The sequence below is a fragment of the Nyctibius grandis genome, chromosome 4 (genome assembly GCF_013368605.1).
Source record: "Nyctibius grandis isolate bNycGra1 chromosome 4, bNycGra1.pri, whole genome shotgun sequence".
Taxonomy (NCBI): Eukaryota; Metazoa; Chordata; class Aves; order Nyctibiiformes; family Nyctibiidae; genus Nyctibius; species Nyctibius grandis.
Genome location: NC_090661.1, coordinates 98343317 through 98359199, shown reverse-complemented (window position 1 = coordinate 98359199; position 15883 = coordinate 98343317). Strand labels below are relative to the sequence as shown.

Genomic DNA, 15883 nt, shown 5'->3' with positions numbered 1-15883 from the left:
TTGCCTCTAAAATACTACTGTTCTTACTGGGTGGTATTGCACTTCGTTGCTTATCAGCTAGAGGGCATTTTGTGTGTGTCTATACACAAACATGTGAGATAATACTTATTATTATCTCATATACTGTTTTTTCTCTTTCAAGTATTTATTGTTCTCCTCTTAATAATATTAACACAATTATGTGTCTTAACATTTGCCATATTGCTTTATGATATGGTGGTTTGTAGAAGAAATGCTTGTATCGTCTCTGACTTTCTCAGGTATTGGTATCTGCTCACCTTTTACCTGTCAGTTAGACCTTTGGGTGACTTGACACACTTTTCAAGAAATACTGGTACAGCATAGGTGGTGACGTCTTATGCAGAAAATCCTCCTAGTTTTCCAGTAACAAGAATGGGGAAGGTGACAGCTCCTCTATCTCTTTTCATCACTGTGTATTGGAAATTAAGTACTTATGTTAGATGATTTTTCTTTGTCTATTTAAATCCATGCAAGTGTAACATCTCTTTGGAAAGGTGTTTCCAAGTGAGCAAACGTGAAGAGAATTTTCTAGTTGTTCTGTGTATAAGTACTGTATTGTAACTCCTTGAAACTGCTGGGGATTTTTTTTGTTTCTTTTCTGGTTATGAAACTTAAGGTATAGGTTTCCCAACTCTTGAACAAAAAGCATCACAGTTTGCACATGTCATTGACAGCTACTTTTAATGTGAGAAGGTCTGGAGGCTGGGAAAGGAACAGAGTAAGTTACTTCCTTAGCTGGGTGCATCTCATCTGTCAACTCATAAGAATCAGTAGTTTGACATTGTCGGGTTTGATTCAGGTCAGTGGACTTGTGCTGAGATGCTCTGGTCACTCCTGTGTGTTGCACCAGTAGGTACATGGTAGTATGTGGTCAGGAAGCTCAAGGTGGAAGTGGTTTAGGAAGTTAGGTCTGATGAAAGACTGTAGTATGGTGTGTAGCTTAACACTTCCGAGAAGATGTGTATCTTCAGTTGGTGTGAATTTCTGTTGCAATGGCAATTAACTATTGACCCAAAATATTACAGATGAAGTTAACCTGTCTTGTAAGAAACAGACTGTTCTGTCTGCAGAGTCTTTCTCTCAGTCTCTGTTCAAAGAACAGGCCCAGGTGAGGGAGCAAATAACTAAGTAATAGCCCTTGGTAACACCTGTACAGGTAGGATACCTTCAGAGAGGGAACCAGCAGTAAGAAGTTACTGAATTTTTTAAAAATCTTTTTAAGAATGTTGTCTTATCACTGCAACAAAACTAAACTTCAATAGGGGCGTGTATTCAGCCCTCGGGTTGCCTTTGTTCTAACAGGTTCAGCTTTCATTAAAGGTAAATAACGGTTGCTGAATGCTTTCCTTGAAGATTTAAGTGGTTTCTGCATGGAAGGTTTATTACGGTATGTGTATAGTTTTGGTAATGGCCAAGAGAATGGATTTCACAAAAAAAATGTAAAGATTGCTTTAATAATGTTCTGAGGGTTTGTTCCAATTGTATTAAATGCTTTAGTGAATAGGGGAACAACTTGATTTCAAGTGTGGAAAAACCTTTCTCCCTTAAGATATCCCTTCCTCTAGTAAATCTCTCAGATAAGTGTTCCAGTACATTAATTTTGATTAAGTTGATTTTCTATTACCACATCTGTTTAACTTTTTTATACAAGTTGTCCAGACGAATTCAGTTGTTCTGTTTCCACGATAGTGTTGTAATGATAGGACATTTATCTTGAAACAATTATTTTTTCCAGCATTTAAAACCCACATATGAATAAAATACAGGCAAGAAACCTTACTATTAATTGCAGTCTGGGAACTGAGGAATAACACCAAATAGTACATTAGGTATAGAGACCCTCAAGTAACTCAAGAATAGAATTTCCTTTGAGGGTTGAAGAGATGAATTTATTATTCATGCTGAGTGGGTCAAGATAATTACATCTTAAAAATTTTAATGTGGTTCAGTTTTGTATAGATTTGTATATATCACTTATTCCACAGTTGATTAATTTTAAGTATCTGTCCTCTGAGATTATCGATGAACCACACAAGTGGATAGCTGTACTGGTGATTTATTATTGTAACATACCTGTTTTAATGGCCTAATCACTTTTAGACATTGGTAGAAATATTTTCTTCTGTTAGAAACATGATGTCCAGCCCTAGTTTGATGTTAGAGTGTTTATAAAGTTCTGAAATGAAGTGGTTCTTGGACAGCCACCCCAGTCCGTATTGATACGGAGATATATATGTAGATATAGAAAGAAAAAAATATGCTTGCCTGTATGTAAGTAGGTTTGTTACCAATAGTACCACAGACATTCTTCATTTTAAATATATGGGGTTGTTTGTTGTATAGAAATGTTCTGTCTAGTATAAATGCAGTCACCAAGGAAGCACTTTACATGTCAAATAGCGTACAGCTTTAAAATTTTGAACTATTTTTATTCAAGGAAAAAGTAAGTTTACTTTATTTGCTATTATGAAAAACAAACTTGGAAATTTCTGTCTTATTTTGCAGAATAAATTTTACATAGAAACCAAGCTTAACAGAGACTTAAAAGATGACCTTATAAAGCTGTTTACGGAACATGTTGCAGAAAAGCACATTTACAACCTAATGCGTAAGTAAACCTATGGAATTTTTCTTATAATGGGAGTCTGTAAAACCGCAGTGCTTTCAGATGTTGCAGAAATCCACAGCAAATAGGAAGAAAATGGCAAATGACTAGTGAAATTAAATACAAATTCCCTTTTAAGGCATCCAGATGAAGGAATGTGGCACACATCAACTTATTTTTTCAGAAATATGATTTTGTATGAAGTCATGGTTTTCTTGAGTATCTGGGGGAACCAATATATATTTTCCCTTATGACTTGTGATTATGAGGTAACGAATGTTTTATTGTCATGTTGCTTATGCTGTTACTCTCTAATATCAAAATATTGACAGGTGTCATTAAGAATGTGGTGTGGTCAAAGAATTGTGATACCGCTGGGGTTATTGTCGTGATGTACTCGAGTACTCCCTGCTAGTTAGTGAACTGCATAACGCTGACAGCAGTTTCTCTGTTAAACTAATGGCCTAATGCAAACAGAATATGCTTCAGGTGATATGCTTCCCATTCATTGCTCCTGTGCGTAACTCTTGTGGTGAACCGCTGAGTTTGCCTGTAACCTGCCACCATCGGTGTGTGTTTGTGTGAGCATAGGGACCTTGGTACTGGCCTGGGTAGCCCCTTAAGAGGGCAGTTAGCAAAGGCAGAGATAATCAGACTTGGAGTTCAAATTGGAAAAGTTTGCATAGTGGTGGGCAGTTGACCAGTGTGCAATTGTAGGTGCTTTGTGCAGCTGGATAGTTCCTGTGCACTGTGAGTTCAGTATCTAGCCTGGTGTACTCCTTTCTGTAAACCAGCCCTACTGCAGTGTCTGTTTCCATCTAGCTACTCCCCTCCTCTTTTCTCTGAAGCAATTGCTGTCTGTGTGCTGAACAGTGACCAAATATTTCTCCTTTTGTCTTTACTTGGGTAGTAATGCCCTTCTCTCTCCAGCAAAGGGCTGGGGGATAGGAGCTTTGCTATGTTTTTTAGGGTCACTGTGAGTTGGCATCCTGGGAGAAGGGTGGGTGAACAAGGTGACTACCCTGAGATCAGGGAGCCTGGTACCCTAGAATGATGGGAGATCATCAGTTCTGATGCCATCTTCTTCTTGCTATCTGAAAGTCTCTCAAAGAAGAGCTTTTAGTCATGTAGCAGATCAGATCACGTTGGAAATCGCAGGACAATGAGGAATGCCCACCCGTGGACCTGATGTTTTATTTTATGCCAAAGAGGTTTAACGGTGTCATGAAACCTGGTAAGATGATTCCTACAACAGGATCATGGAAAGTTCAGCTGATATTGCTGTAAAATTAAATAAATTTAATTTAAAGTGTATGCATTTTTCAGGCAATGAAAACATTAATGCGATTTTTTTTCAATGTCAAAGCAGAGGTAACTCTAGTCAAATCTTTAGAACATAAGTAATGTCAGACGTGTGTTGCTATGTAATTAGTTTTCTGTGGATGATAATATGAGGATCAAATAGAAATTGCAGATGAACTATTGAAAAGACCTGTGGTTGTATGTGTCGGGGGGGAAATCTGAAATATTTCTTCCTAGCTCTGTGTTAATTGCAGAAGTAAAATTAAAAGAAAACATTGAAAAATAAAAATAAGCTGTCACCAACTGTGTTGCTGTATATGGGGTCTGTTGTTTAATGAGCAGCTTCCTTGGATTTAATTTCAGTCTTATCATCAGTTTATTAAAACTAAGTTATTTAGTTTTTATCTTACTCCTAAGTAAGATCATATATGCTGACATGTATAAACTCCTAACTGTGATCTGACTTGGTTAAATCTTCGATAGTGGGATCTTTAAATTGAGTTAAAGTATTCCTAAATAAAATTCTAAACTTGCTAACAGATTCCTGGGAAATAATTGAAGACACATAGCACATGAAGTAGTACTGTAGAGGTGCTGAAAGAGTTCTAGTGTTGTATTATTTTCTGCCATTCTCGGCTCTTCTTTCTAGCTTGCTGAAATTCAGACCATAATAGATAAGAATATCACCTTAATTTTTGGAAGTGTAAGGGCTCTATGAAATTAGGATATAAGTAAGTTTTTACTTTACTTCCCGATGTCGTTGTCAGTGTGTGGTGCTGTTTCCTGATATTTGATGTAGATTTGGTTCAACAGAAAAAGTGTTTTTGTATTATGAGGGTGGAAGAAAATAAGGTTTTGAGGGGGATATGCTTAGGAAATTAAAGTCAATGATATAGTGATCTATATAGAGAAATGGAATCCTGGGGCTGTTTTTTAAAGAGATGCTGCAGCTGCCACTTCAATGAGAAGCAGCATGCCTTCCCTCTAGTTTAAAACAAACAACAAAATCGGTTTAATTAGTTTGTGATCTAGACTCAGAGGACAAGAACAACATCTGCTTTTGCTCTTGAAATTTGTTGCTATGTTTTTCATACAAAGGGGTTTTTGTTTGTAATATCTTGTCATTCTCTCAGAGCCTGGAAGCTGGCATTTCTGTTTGAAGTTGTGTTCAGGAAGGAATGTAAGTACATTTCAAGTTCGTTTGATTTAAGAAAAAGTTCCTGCTCCACTTCAAAAGATGGGCAAAAAAAAATGTCAGAAAAGCAGTGCAGCACAGATCTCTTCCTTAGTGTTTGATGTTGCTCAAACTCCCACTGGTTGGGTCGGCCTTAGTCCCTGTGTGTGGTTGAAGGCAGGAAGATGCAAAATGAACTCCAGGTACAATGGTCTCTGTGGTGGGAACACTTATCTGAGCACTTACTTGCAGGAAATAGAGCGATTAAGGTGTGAATTCATTATTTGCAGAAGAAATATCACCTAAGTGAACTTTACTTGGACAAATTTTGCCTGCACAAACACTGATTTGATTCCATATTTTTTTTATAGAGGAAATGTTTAAAAAAAAAAAAAAAGCTCTACTATCTAGAGCACTTCTGAGCAGTTAAAGTAAATACATAAAAAGTTATATAATACATGGATCCATGAACACAGTTGTGTTTGTGGAACACTTTTACACTCGCATGTATTTATCAAGTCAATTCCCTTCAAATTAAAGGGGATACATTTGAACTAAGTGAATATAACCTGATTATTTTCCTTACAAAGCCAAAGCTGGGTCTTGCTGATAAGACTGCTCTATTAAATGGCTTGGGAGAAGTTGCTATGTGCAGAACTACTTAACTGAATGTAACAAGTGAAGATACAGCATCTTATTTACAAGAAGCTTCAGAAATGGAGGTGGGAAGATGCAGATAATATCCCCTTGTCACTAGGGAAGGGGTGGTGGAGAATGTTGCCTTTGTTCCTTCTAGAGTTCTGCATGAGATGACTGGTAAGCAGAAAAATTCAGAAATATGTGTTTTTCTCCTTATGCAGCCACCATCTCTTGTAGTAAGTTAGACCTGGGTTTCCCGGACTGTAATCTTAGTGCCCTGGAAACATCCTTCCTGTTTGTTCTTGTGTCTAAAAGGATGACAATTATTGCAAACTTTAACTGTCCTCAGTGGTGATAATGAGTAACAGCTCCTGAAGCTCTCTACTTCTCGTACTTGCAGTAGGTAAAATTCAATGGCAGAGAGTATTTTCAAGTAACTGCTGCTCTTCTCTTTTTGGATATTGGCAGCTTAGTGCCCAAAACAAGCTTGCTTTTGAATCTAACAGAAGACAAAAGCTATTAACAGTGTGCTGTGGTTTCTCCTTGGTGGATAGATCACTTGGTTTCCAATTACAAGAGTTTGCAATTACCCCTGTTCTTTTTCTGGAAACTAAAGAAAGGAAGGTTGAGCGCTACGCTGGAGTCCTGCTCTGGGAGGGTTAATGAGGTTGTCAACATCTGGAGATTGAGAAGAAAAGCAACAGTAACTTAAACTGGTCATACAGGTGAAAGCAGTTTTAGAAGCCAATCTGAAGAAAAGAATTCTTATTTGCTTATGGTGGTGCTTTTGGGGGAAGTTTGATTCAATCAGGTTGATTGTGGTGCTTCCAAATAAGTGGTAACCTTAGCATGTCACTTCAGTCATTTATATCGGTGTGTATGAGCTGTTTCTTTCCTTCCATGTTAGTGTTTTGAGTTCAGGAAGTGGTTCCTACTCTTGTAGGAGCAATGTACTGGTAGATAACATTCAATACAAGCTGGTTCTTCCCAAAGAAGCACCTGCCTGTACTTCTGGAAGTTACTCAACTTGGAAGGCAAGTGAACTCTATCAGAGGGAAAACCGCTTTCTTCAACACTTCTGATTTTGTGCCTATTGACTGGGGTAAGCAGCGAATATTTGCATGTTCCCGTCTTTGACCTTCTGTGTTGGGAATAAATCACAGAAACAAGTCCTTTTTATCCAGAGGAAAGGAAACCTCTTGGGCCATGACAAAAATGCTGTAGAATAAGTAGGGCCCAAGACTTCATGGGTCTTAAAATTGTTATCAGGATCCAAGTTGATAACATGGCCCTTGAATGAGGCAATTCCCTGGAACTTACTGATTCAGATCTTAGAGCATGGGCTTGAAAACATATGAAATATAGACAGAATGATTATTGAGGGTTAAAGCATTTGATCTCAGCTTCTGTGTGTCTCAGATTTTTGTTCATGATATATATCAGGATAATTACAGAATTAGCTACTGAAACCTGAGTGTACAGAGCGGTTATCTGTATGTGGGTTCTAATGGCACGTAGGCAAGTATTGAATGTAATTCTCCATGTCAGTGCTTGTGTGAGTTCAGAGCTAAAACCCAGTGTAAAAATGTTAAAAGTAACAGTTTTTCTCATGGTTTTCCAAGAAAATTTTTTTTTTTGTCAAAAGTCTACCGAAGGGGGAGGAATTGCAGCCTATTTCATTATGTTTGCAGTTTCTAATTAGTTACTAGGAAAAACTTTTCTCTGAAGATTGTTACATATGACAGCTTTGTTTCTTCACAGTTATGTCACTTGGATTCAGCTGTGGTGAAGAGATCTTGCTGCTCCATTTTTGTAATATTTTTTTTTTTTTTTTTTTTTTCTGGAGGTATATTATAGTTCAGCAGAAGGGCTGTTTATGTTGGAAAAGGTTTTCCTGTATGAAGATGTCAGGAAAGTTATTTCCACTGTGTTGGTGCTTTCTGAAAAGTACCAGAAAAGTTAGCTTGCAGTTGGAGAAGGTTGCTAACAGCTTTCTGACGATGTTGTGCAATTGTCCTTTTTGGCTGCAGCAGGTACAAATTTAATACAAAATTACAGAGACGGAATCAAGTTATAACTGCTAGAGGTTGATAAATGTAGCAGGGAGCATGTTTCCTGTGCAGAGATTTTCCTGTGGTTTCGTGCAGTGGGTAAGCAAGAGAGGGTGTGCGCTCCGTGGGCACCCAGACCTACGTACTTAGCAGATGTGTTTTGCTGTCTTGACCTCCAGAAGCCTGTTGATGTCAGTGAAGCAAGGGACCCTCATCTCTTTGGCTGTGTACTGCTATGACATAATGCCCTTTGTTAATAAATTCCAATCTAGCTTTTGTTTGTGAATACCCCAGGAGAAGAGCAGTGCAAAAGGCTGAGAGAAGGACTGTGATTGATGCCAGGTTCATAGCCTGACTATACAGCTACAACAGAGAACATGGGGTTTAGTTCGATGTGTTGGGTTTTTTTATTCGCTCCCCATGTCTCCCCCTTTCGCAGAGACAGACAAGAAGATGGATTGGATTGACTTTTTCCCTGCTCTAGTTGGCATTTCTTTTTTTCTCCCTTCGTTTTGACATGTGTCTCAAATGATCTGCATGTGAGAAGCAAGCTGTCATTGCCTTGACCCACAAGCTGTAGAGAAAATTCCCTGGAAACGGGGGGAAACACTGTTGTTATTTTTCAGCTTCTAACAGAAAGCATTGCCCCCACCTTTTTTTGTATGCTGCCCTTTTGGATTTATATTCCAGAAGTTTTCCTACTTTGTGCTACTCATTTCCAGATCTAACGCTTATGTTTCATAAGGAAATAGCAGTTAGTTTCATAAATGAACTTGTTCTTGAATGGCTGTACTGAGTTGGATCAAAAGCCAGTGTAGCTGAGTGTCCTGGTCTTGGCATAAATGCATAGAGCGTCATTACGGGTTTGGGACAGCAGAAGTTCGATGACCATGTGTGGGGTTCCCACGGGACAATGGTGGGAACGAGCTACTGAACGAGCTATGTCCAGGCATGTCCAGGGGGTGGTAATGGGGTGGTAAAGAACTAGCCAATCATAATACAGAACAAGGGCCTTGGCTATGAGACCAACAAGATATGGGGGAAGTTGAAAAATAAGAAAGAATGCTGCACCTGCAAGATATAACTTTTTAGCATAAGCCAATCAGAACTAATATAGAGGTGTGTGAACAAAGCATACTAACCAATCATAATAGAAATGACATGTACACAGAGCGTGTACAAAAATAGAATAGTATAAATGTACCCTCAATAGAATAGTATAAATGTACCCTCAGATACGTAAATAAGAGAGATCTGCTTAACGATCATATTGGTCTGCGTGCATTTACTGCGTGCCCTCTCAATATAACGGAAACAACCATGGTTTGTATCTTGAAATGTATGTGCCCTGTAGGAAGAAAAGAAGGTTTCTTTACACAGTTTAGTCTATGTCTACATGAATAAGTGGTGTGGTGGAAAGGGAGCAGATCTACACAGTATGAAACACCTACGTGTTGGTGCTGAGGATCCAGTGTTCGCCTTTACATGCATTTTGGAGAGTCTTATTTCATGCTTGCTAATGTCTGGTCCTGTGGACAGAGTGCCAGTTAGTAGATCAAGCATATCTCGTTTAATCTTGCCCAAAAGGAATTAAGTTAATATGCTCCAAGGCAGCTCTGTCATATGAACCAAGGCGCAGTAAGTGGGGATGATCAGTGAATTTGCTTCAAAGGCACATTTCTAATCTGAACTGAAGCATTAATATAGAATCTGCCCTTCAGCATTTGAAATCACTGTTCTTTTTTCTTTTGAGACACAGAATGTCTACTGTGATGGCAGAAGCAATATGTTAAAAAGATGTCCCATTCGATTGCCGAGCCTCTTTCCTTCTGTAGTATATTGGATGTTGCTCAGCCCCTAGACACCACTTTGCTTACTTTTTACCAAAATCAATATGAGAAGAAAATCTGCACAGCCTTACTCTGCCACCTTCATAAAGCTATGTTTCTTCCTTTTTAAGTTTAAGAATGGTACAGAAAAAGAAAATGGTAGATTTCGGGAAAAAAAAAAAAAGAAGGCAGAGTTACTTGCCTGTGGAGTGACTTGCTCTCTCTTTAGAATCAACCTATGTGTCTGGGTAGGTAAAATTAAATGAGAAGATTTCTTCCTGAGGGCCTTAAAAGTGAAGCCAGATAGCAGAGCACTAGGAGAAAATACTGATCCATTCCAGTGTATTTGTACCAGACTAAAATGGCGCGATTTCTGTTAGAATTCCTATACAACAAAAAGCTAATTTATTTTTTTCCCAGCTATAAAGCTTTTGAAATACGAGCTTTGGACAGCAAATGTTTTGGGGAGCAACAGGTTTCTATAGCTTAAAAGGTCCTTTTTGACATGTAGGGAAGGGATGCGTTTACTATCAAGTTAAAAGTAATTTTTAAAGTTTTCTTGTTCATCTTCAGGATTGTGAATCTGTTCAGTGTTTAATTTCTAGTTTATTCTATATAAGCAAATAGTTTAATCCCATTACGTCCACTTCAAATTCCCATTCTAACCTTAAAACATTTTTCCTTCCTTTCCTTCCTTCCTGTCTTCATTCCAAATGTTGGTAGACACAGATAATTATAGTGAAAATCAACTGCAATACGTTCCACTTCTTTTCCAGTGCATGGGGAGCGTGCTGGGGCTCTGCTAGTGCAGGATAATCAGCCATTCCTCGTTCTTCAAACCACTGGATTGGCACGTTAATGTCAGTCTGTTCTTAGACCTCAGCAGGTACTTGTACCCTCTCAAGGGCTGTATAGGGTAGCTTTTGTAGCTATTAATCTTTCTTAGACCCTTTGTGTTCTGTAGAGGTGATGGAACAATTAGGGATAACACACCAGTTTAATGTTGCTATCATTAATATTGAAGTGGTAGCTGTAATTTGACAGCTAAGGGCGAAGTAATTGTATTGTAACCATATTGGAAACAGTACTGTTACAAAGTATTATAGAATATGTTCATATTGTTTGAATAACACTTAATCTACACACGAATTTTGTCACTGAACTAAAATTTTTGTCAAAGAACTAGGTTATTTTAAAAAGTTTCAGCTATGCTTCGTATTCTTCTTGCTTCATGTTGGTTAGGTTGCAGTACCTCAAAGTAAGGAAGTTTTTTCATTGAAAAATACAGTCTCAAATAATGACTGTCATGTTTAATCTGGCTCCTTGGTAAAGAAATGTGAATAATGTGCCCATTTCAATAAGCCTTCATCAAACTATAAACATGAAAATATCACCTTATTTTCCAATTATAGAAGTCCAAAAGTCTATATTTCTACATTTATAGCTTTATTTTTCATATTTATTCTTGTTACAACACTGAATATTTTCCATGTGATTAAGCCTTGGAATTTTTATTTTGTAGCATTTTTATTAGATACTTAATAAAGCTTTTGGGCTGTGTAATGAATATTGTAAAAGTAATCTGTGGCTTTATTAAATGCATATTGGCAAATGCTTAGTAATAAATACAACTTTTTACATTTTTTTTCTAATCTACGTTATAATTCATTACAAACGCCTCAAGAATTTAAGTTGCTCAAAATTTATTTGTAGTTCTGTTTAAAGGAAAATGGAAATGCAGAATCACAAGGAGTTTGATGTAACTGCAAACATGAGGGTTAAGCCAGAGGGAAGGTTGGTTTTCATGCAAAAGGCTTTTGAAGTTCTAGATCAATAGTTAACATGTACAAGTTGTACCTGGGTTAAAGTAATGAAAAGGTAATGTATGATCAAGCTTCATAAGTCAATTTAATAATAAAATAGGCAGCAGGTGGAAAAAATCCAACAAACCCATAACTCCAAAGAACAAAAACCAACCAACCAAAAAAAAACCAAACAAAAATCCCTGAAAAAACCAACCAACCTCACAAAAAACCTCAACCCAAAACAACAGCCACATCTTGGACACCAGCCGTAGTGGTTCCCTTCCTGTTTAATTGCAGTTGGCAGGTGGGGTTCAATCAAGTGCCTTGCATGGACTGGACTTGGGAGTAAAGGTTGGGATGCAGGAACCGTGTTCAAGGTGAATCTGATGGTATCACAGTGACGTAGAAGGGTATGTGTGGTCAGATGGACCTAATATCATTTAGCTGAGAGAAAGGTAATTTATTATACTATAGATTTGCATACAGGTGATCTGATGATATTCCTAAAGGGCCAAACTGCCAGGTGAGCCTGTGCTGTTAAGGTTTTTTTAGACTGTGTGCTGGTGATAGCTCCAACGTGACTGCTGTGCATCCTTATATTTCTCACAGTTGCATAAGGGCTCAAGTTCTGTGGAAATATCAAAGTTGTTATTCTGCAAAATAATATAAATATTGCATATATATTGGAATTAAGTACTAAAGAGCACAGTTTGTACAATGGGATAAAGATCTCTGGAATACATTTGTTTTACTTTGTAGCTTTGTTAAGCAATCAGTTCTGCTTCTGTTGAAGACTGGAGAGCAACAGCTGGCTAACGCCTTAGTTGTGAAAGCTGTCAGAGTTGCTTTTAGTGGGAATACATTTTATAATTTTTTTAAGTGCATTGTTGAATAATTACAACTTTGAACACATCTGCCAAAGCCATACTTACATATGATTTATTAAAATATCTTTGAAGTTCTGTTAGATTACTGCAAAGGGAAGAAAAAAAATCTTGTGCACTAACATGCAAAAGTTTCACTGTTCTGCCAGAAAAATTACATCTTTGCCAAGCAAAACAAGTCTATTTTGAAAGGAATGTTGAAGGATAGATTTTTAGAATAGCTGACTCTTAGTTTTTGTAAGTGACTCTTGAGCTATGAACGAGTGAGTTTGAACTTGGAAGATATCATCTGCTACTCCTGGCATTACTGGGGTCCTGGATCTTGCCCCAAGTACCCCACTGTAGTTAGGAAGTGGCCTAAACCTTCATTGAGGGACAAGCGTCTTCAGTGTTACTCTGCAAAGATGGAGTAACTCAGTTACTACAGAGTACCTGAAGTGCTGCATGTTCATACCTCACTTACTCCAGCGTAGTTCATCCACCAGTTCCTCAAAGAAAATCCTGAGGCCATTCTGGGTATTGTGTTGGTTCAACAATATTTCAAAGCATCTTGTATCTTTCTGGAATTAAAGCGTTTCATCATGGGAACCCACACTTCTCTTCTTTGATCCTGCCATGAGTTATTTTCAAGACTATTTGCAGGTTAATTAACTTCTTTGCATATTGGTTACTTAGTCTGTAAAATGCAATATGTGGAGGTGGTCAGATAGTATCATAGTGTCATCTGAGGTTTAGTTTTATTCTGCCTCACCCTGCTCTATCTTTGTAAATGCCGCAGGTGGAGCTTCTGGGAGTAGGTAGGAGGAGTCTGTGCAACTCCTGTGTTGTAGAGTCTCATTAATTATTCTAATGAAGCAAGAGCCAAAGCCTTAATGATGGAGGTCTTTTGTGAGATTATAAAGTAACAGAAGTAACTTCAGCGTGTCTGGCACAGCTGTTTCTGTTCCTTGAGTTTGAATGACCCTCTCTGAAGAAGTAATACAGGATTGAAAGTTTGGATAGTTTTCGTTGCAAAACTGAAGAAGAATTTGTGTGTGGAGTTCTACATCTTTTATGTATTTACATCTTTGTCTATAAACTTGCACTGAGATTTTTCAGATCTATCCAGAGAGAGGAGTCTCATTCGTTCTTACGGAAATCATTCTGAAAATACCTGTCCTACAGTAGTGCTATTCATACTTCAGGTATTGATATCTAGCTTTTGGAGAAGGTGTAGGCTGGATTAGCTTATACTGTATGGCTTAACAAATAGTATATTCTTTTACTTTTCTTTGATGAGAAACAGGAAATATATGCCATTACTTTGTTATATTGTTGTCAAATATAATACCATCATGCTTATATTTACTGACTGTAAATCGGGAGTGAGCGATTTAAATTTGCCTTGTAGCATGTTGTGTAAGCAGTTGCAGAAACAAAGACAAGAAAAGTTAATTTTTGAAGCTGCAATAAGGTGATGAAGAAGATATTTCTGTAGGGTTGATCTCCAGGTGAATTATTCCACTGATTTATTCATGAAATCCCTTTCTAATGCCAGGTGATGTGGTCAGTAATCTAGAACAGAAACAAGTGGCTGCTCGTTTTACTTGCTTTATATTGCAAATACATCTGTTCATGTTGTCTCAATGGATCACAACTGAAATTAGCTTCATGGGTGAATATTACCCTAAAGAAGTGACAAATAATATTGCATATTTATAGTGGTGAACTATACTCAAGATGTGGACTATTCTCTTAAACTATTGCTTTTACGAATCTGTTGGTCAGCACCTTGAACGTGTTAAGGACCACTTGTGGGAGTGCTGGGGGGGGGTTTCATTAGCTGGAAGGGAAGGAGAAAGGGTGGAGCATCTTGTACCCTCAGCATGTCTCCAGTACCACAGGCTGAGAGGCATGAGATGGGCTGCCAGTCTGGTGTCCTCATCACCTCTTGTCTTTGGTCCATGTAGACCATAAAATAAGATTTTTCTTTGTCTCTGCCATCTACTTGTTCTATGTTATTTTTCAAAAAAGTAATTGAAAGATGATAGTACATACGACTGTGTGCTCAGGGTATAGGCACCATATTTCAGATTTCAGCCGTAGATGGCATAAGTGTAACCTGCAATTTTCCATTTAGTCAGAGGTATCCAAGTAGTCAGATGCCCTCTAGTTACTTACGTAGCTGTGAGCAGCTTCCGTTAATGCCTGTATTTGTCCCCAAAGCAACTCTGAATAGCTTCTTTCCACAGTATGTCCTGTACATATACAGTTAGATAAAGTATCTTCTGAAATATTTTTTAATTGCTTTTGCTAGTTATAACTTGGACACTACTGAGAGCACAATTTTCAGTTTATCAGGAATAAAGTCAAGAAGCTATATTTTATTTTCTTAACATCATTCAAAATGTTGAAGTGACTTTTAACTCTGGACTTCGTGGTTTTATGTAGGCTTGTTTTAAATAATTTGTTATATATATCTTGGGAATATAATTTGATGTCTATGTATGAAGAACAAATTTACAATTCTCTGGACACTTTACAAATCTATTGATGAAGAAGCATCTACAGTCTAATTAAATGTGTGTGTGTGTATATATATATATACACACATACAAACACATTATTTGGATTGTGCATTACTGCCGCATATCTTCCTTATAAAGCATTATGCCTCTTTTAATGTTATGATTTGCAACTTTCCTGGCTGCCAAGAGGCTGTTTGAAAAATCTTTAGGAAAGAGGCTGTAAATATGTCATTACAAAACAAATCAGAGGCTCTCACCCTCTCAAGGCTTCGGCTGAAAGGAGCAAGCACTTTTAAGATGGTTCTTTGTAAAATAAATTCATCTATAACAGTTAAATATAACCACTTTGATTACTTGGAGATTAGAAAAAATACTTTCTTTTTAATCTCTCTATTACATGAGCCACTTAAACAGTATCACATAGAGAAGAACATGCTGCCAAAGATTTTTCTTTTTATGGTGAGTACTATAGTGGCAGATGCTGAAGACAGAACTGGAGAAGCTTTGAAGTTTAAAAAGCAGAGGACAAGAGATACACCCTTTAGGCAGAATTGTAAGAGTCATTTCTCCTCTGCATAGTGAGTACAGACAGGTGTATATACTGCTCAGTTCCTTTGTAGAGGCATAAAACCTGAAAGGCAGCAGTTGGTTTAACCCTTACTGATTTTATTTTTTTGTTTGTTTCTGTAATTCAGATGTATGTACAAACCTCAAATAAATAAAAGGCAGGCTAAGGGCCTGGCTATTGTAACATAAGCAATAAATCTGCTATTGCCAGGTTTTTCCACAAGAGGAAGATGCAATTATTGCAATGGTTACTACAGAAGATACCAAAAATGAAATAGAAAAGTTCACTTGTGTTTAAAAAACAAACAACTTTTATTTGATTTTTACTTTTTTTTTTTTTTAACACTACTTGGACTTTATTCATACTCTTTCAATCCAGCCTTAGTTTTATGGACAAGATGCTAAGTGCTGTAAAGTGAGGATTTGTGGATCTCCAGGTGTTCAGCACATTCAGTATGAGAGTGCTTCTAAAAATAAATTGTTTACTTCAGTTCTGCAT

General features: G+C 37.4%; 1 protein-coding gene across 2 annotated transcripts in view; it reads left to right on the top strand.

The window, feature by feature from the left end:
- CACUL1 (CDK2 associated cullin domain 1) overlaps nucleotides 1-15883 on the top strand; it is a 53656-nt gene that overhangs the window by 25303 nt on the left and 12470 nt on the right. For both annotated transcript variants that reach the window (XM_068398752.1, XM_068398751.1), the window contains one exon: nucleotides 2527-2629. In XM_068398752.1, coding sequence (XP_068254853.1) covers nucleotides 2527-2629 — 103 coding nt within the window. The remainder of the gene's footprint in view (nucleotides 1-2526; nucleotides 2630-15883) is intronic.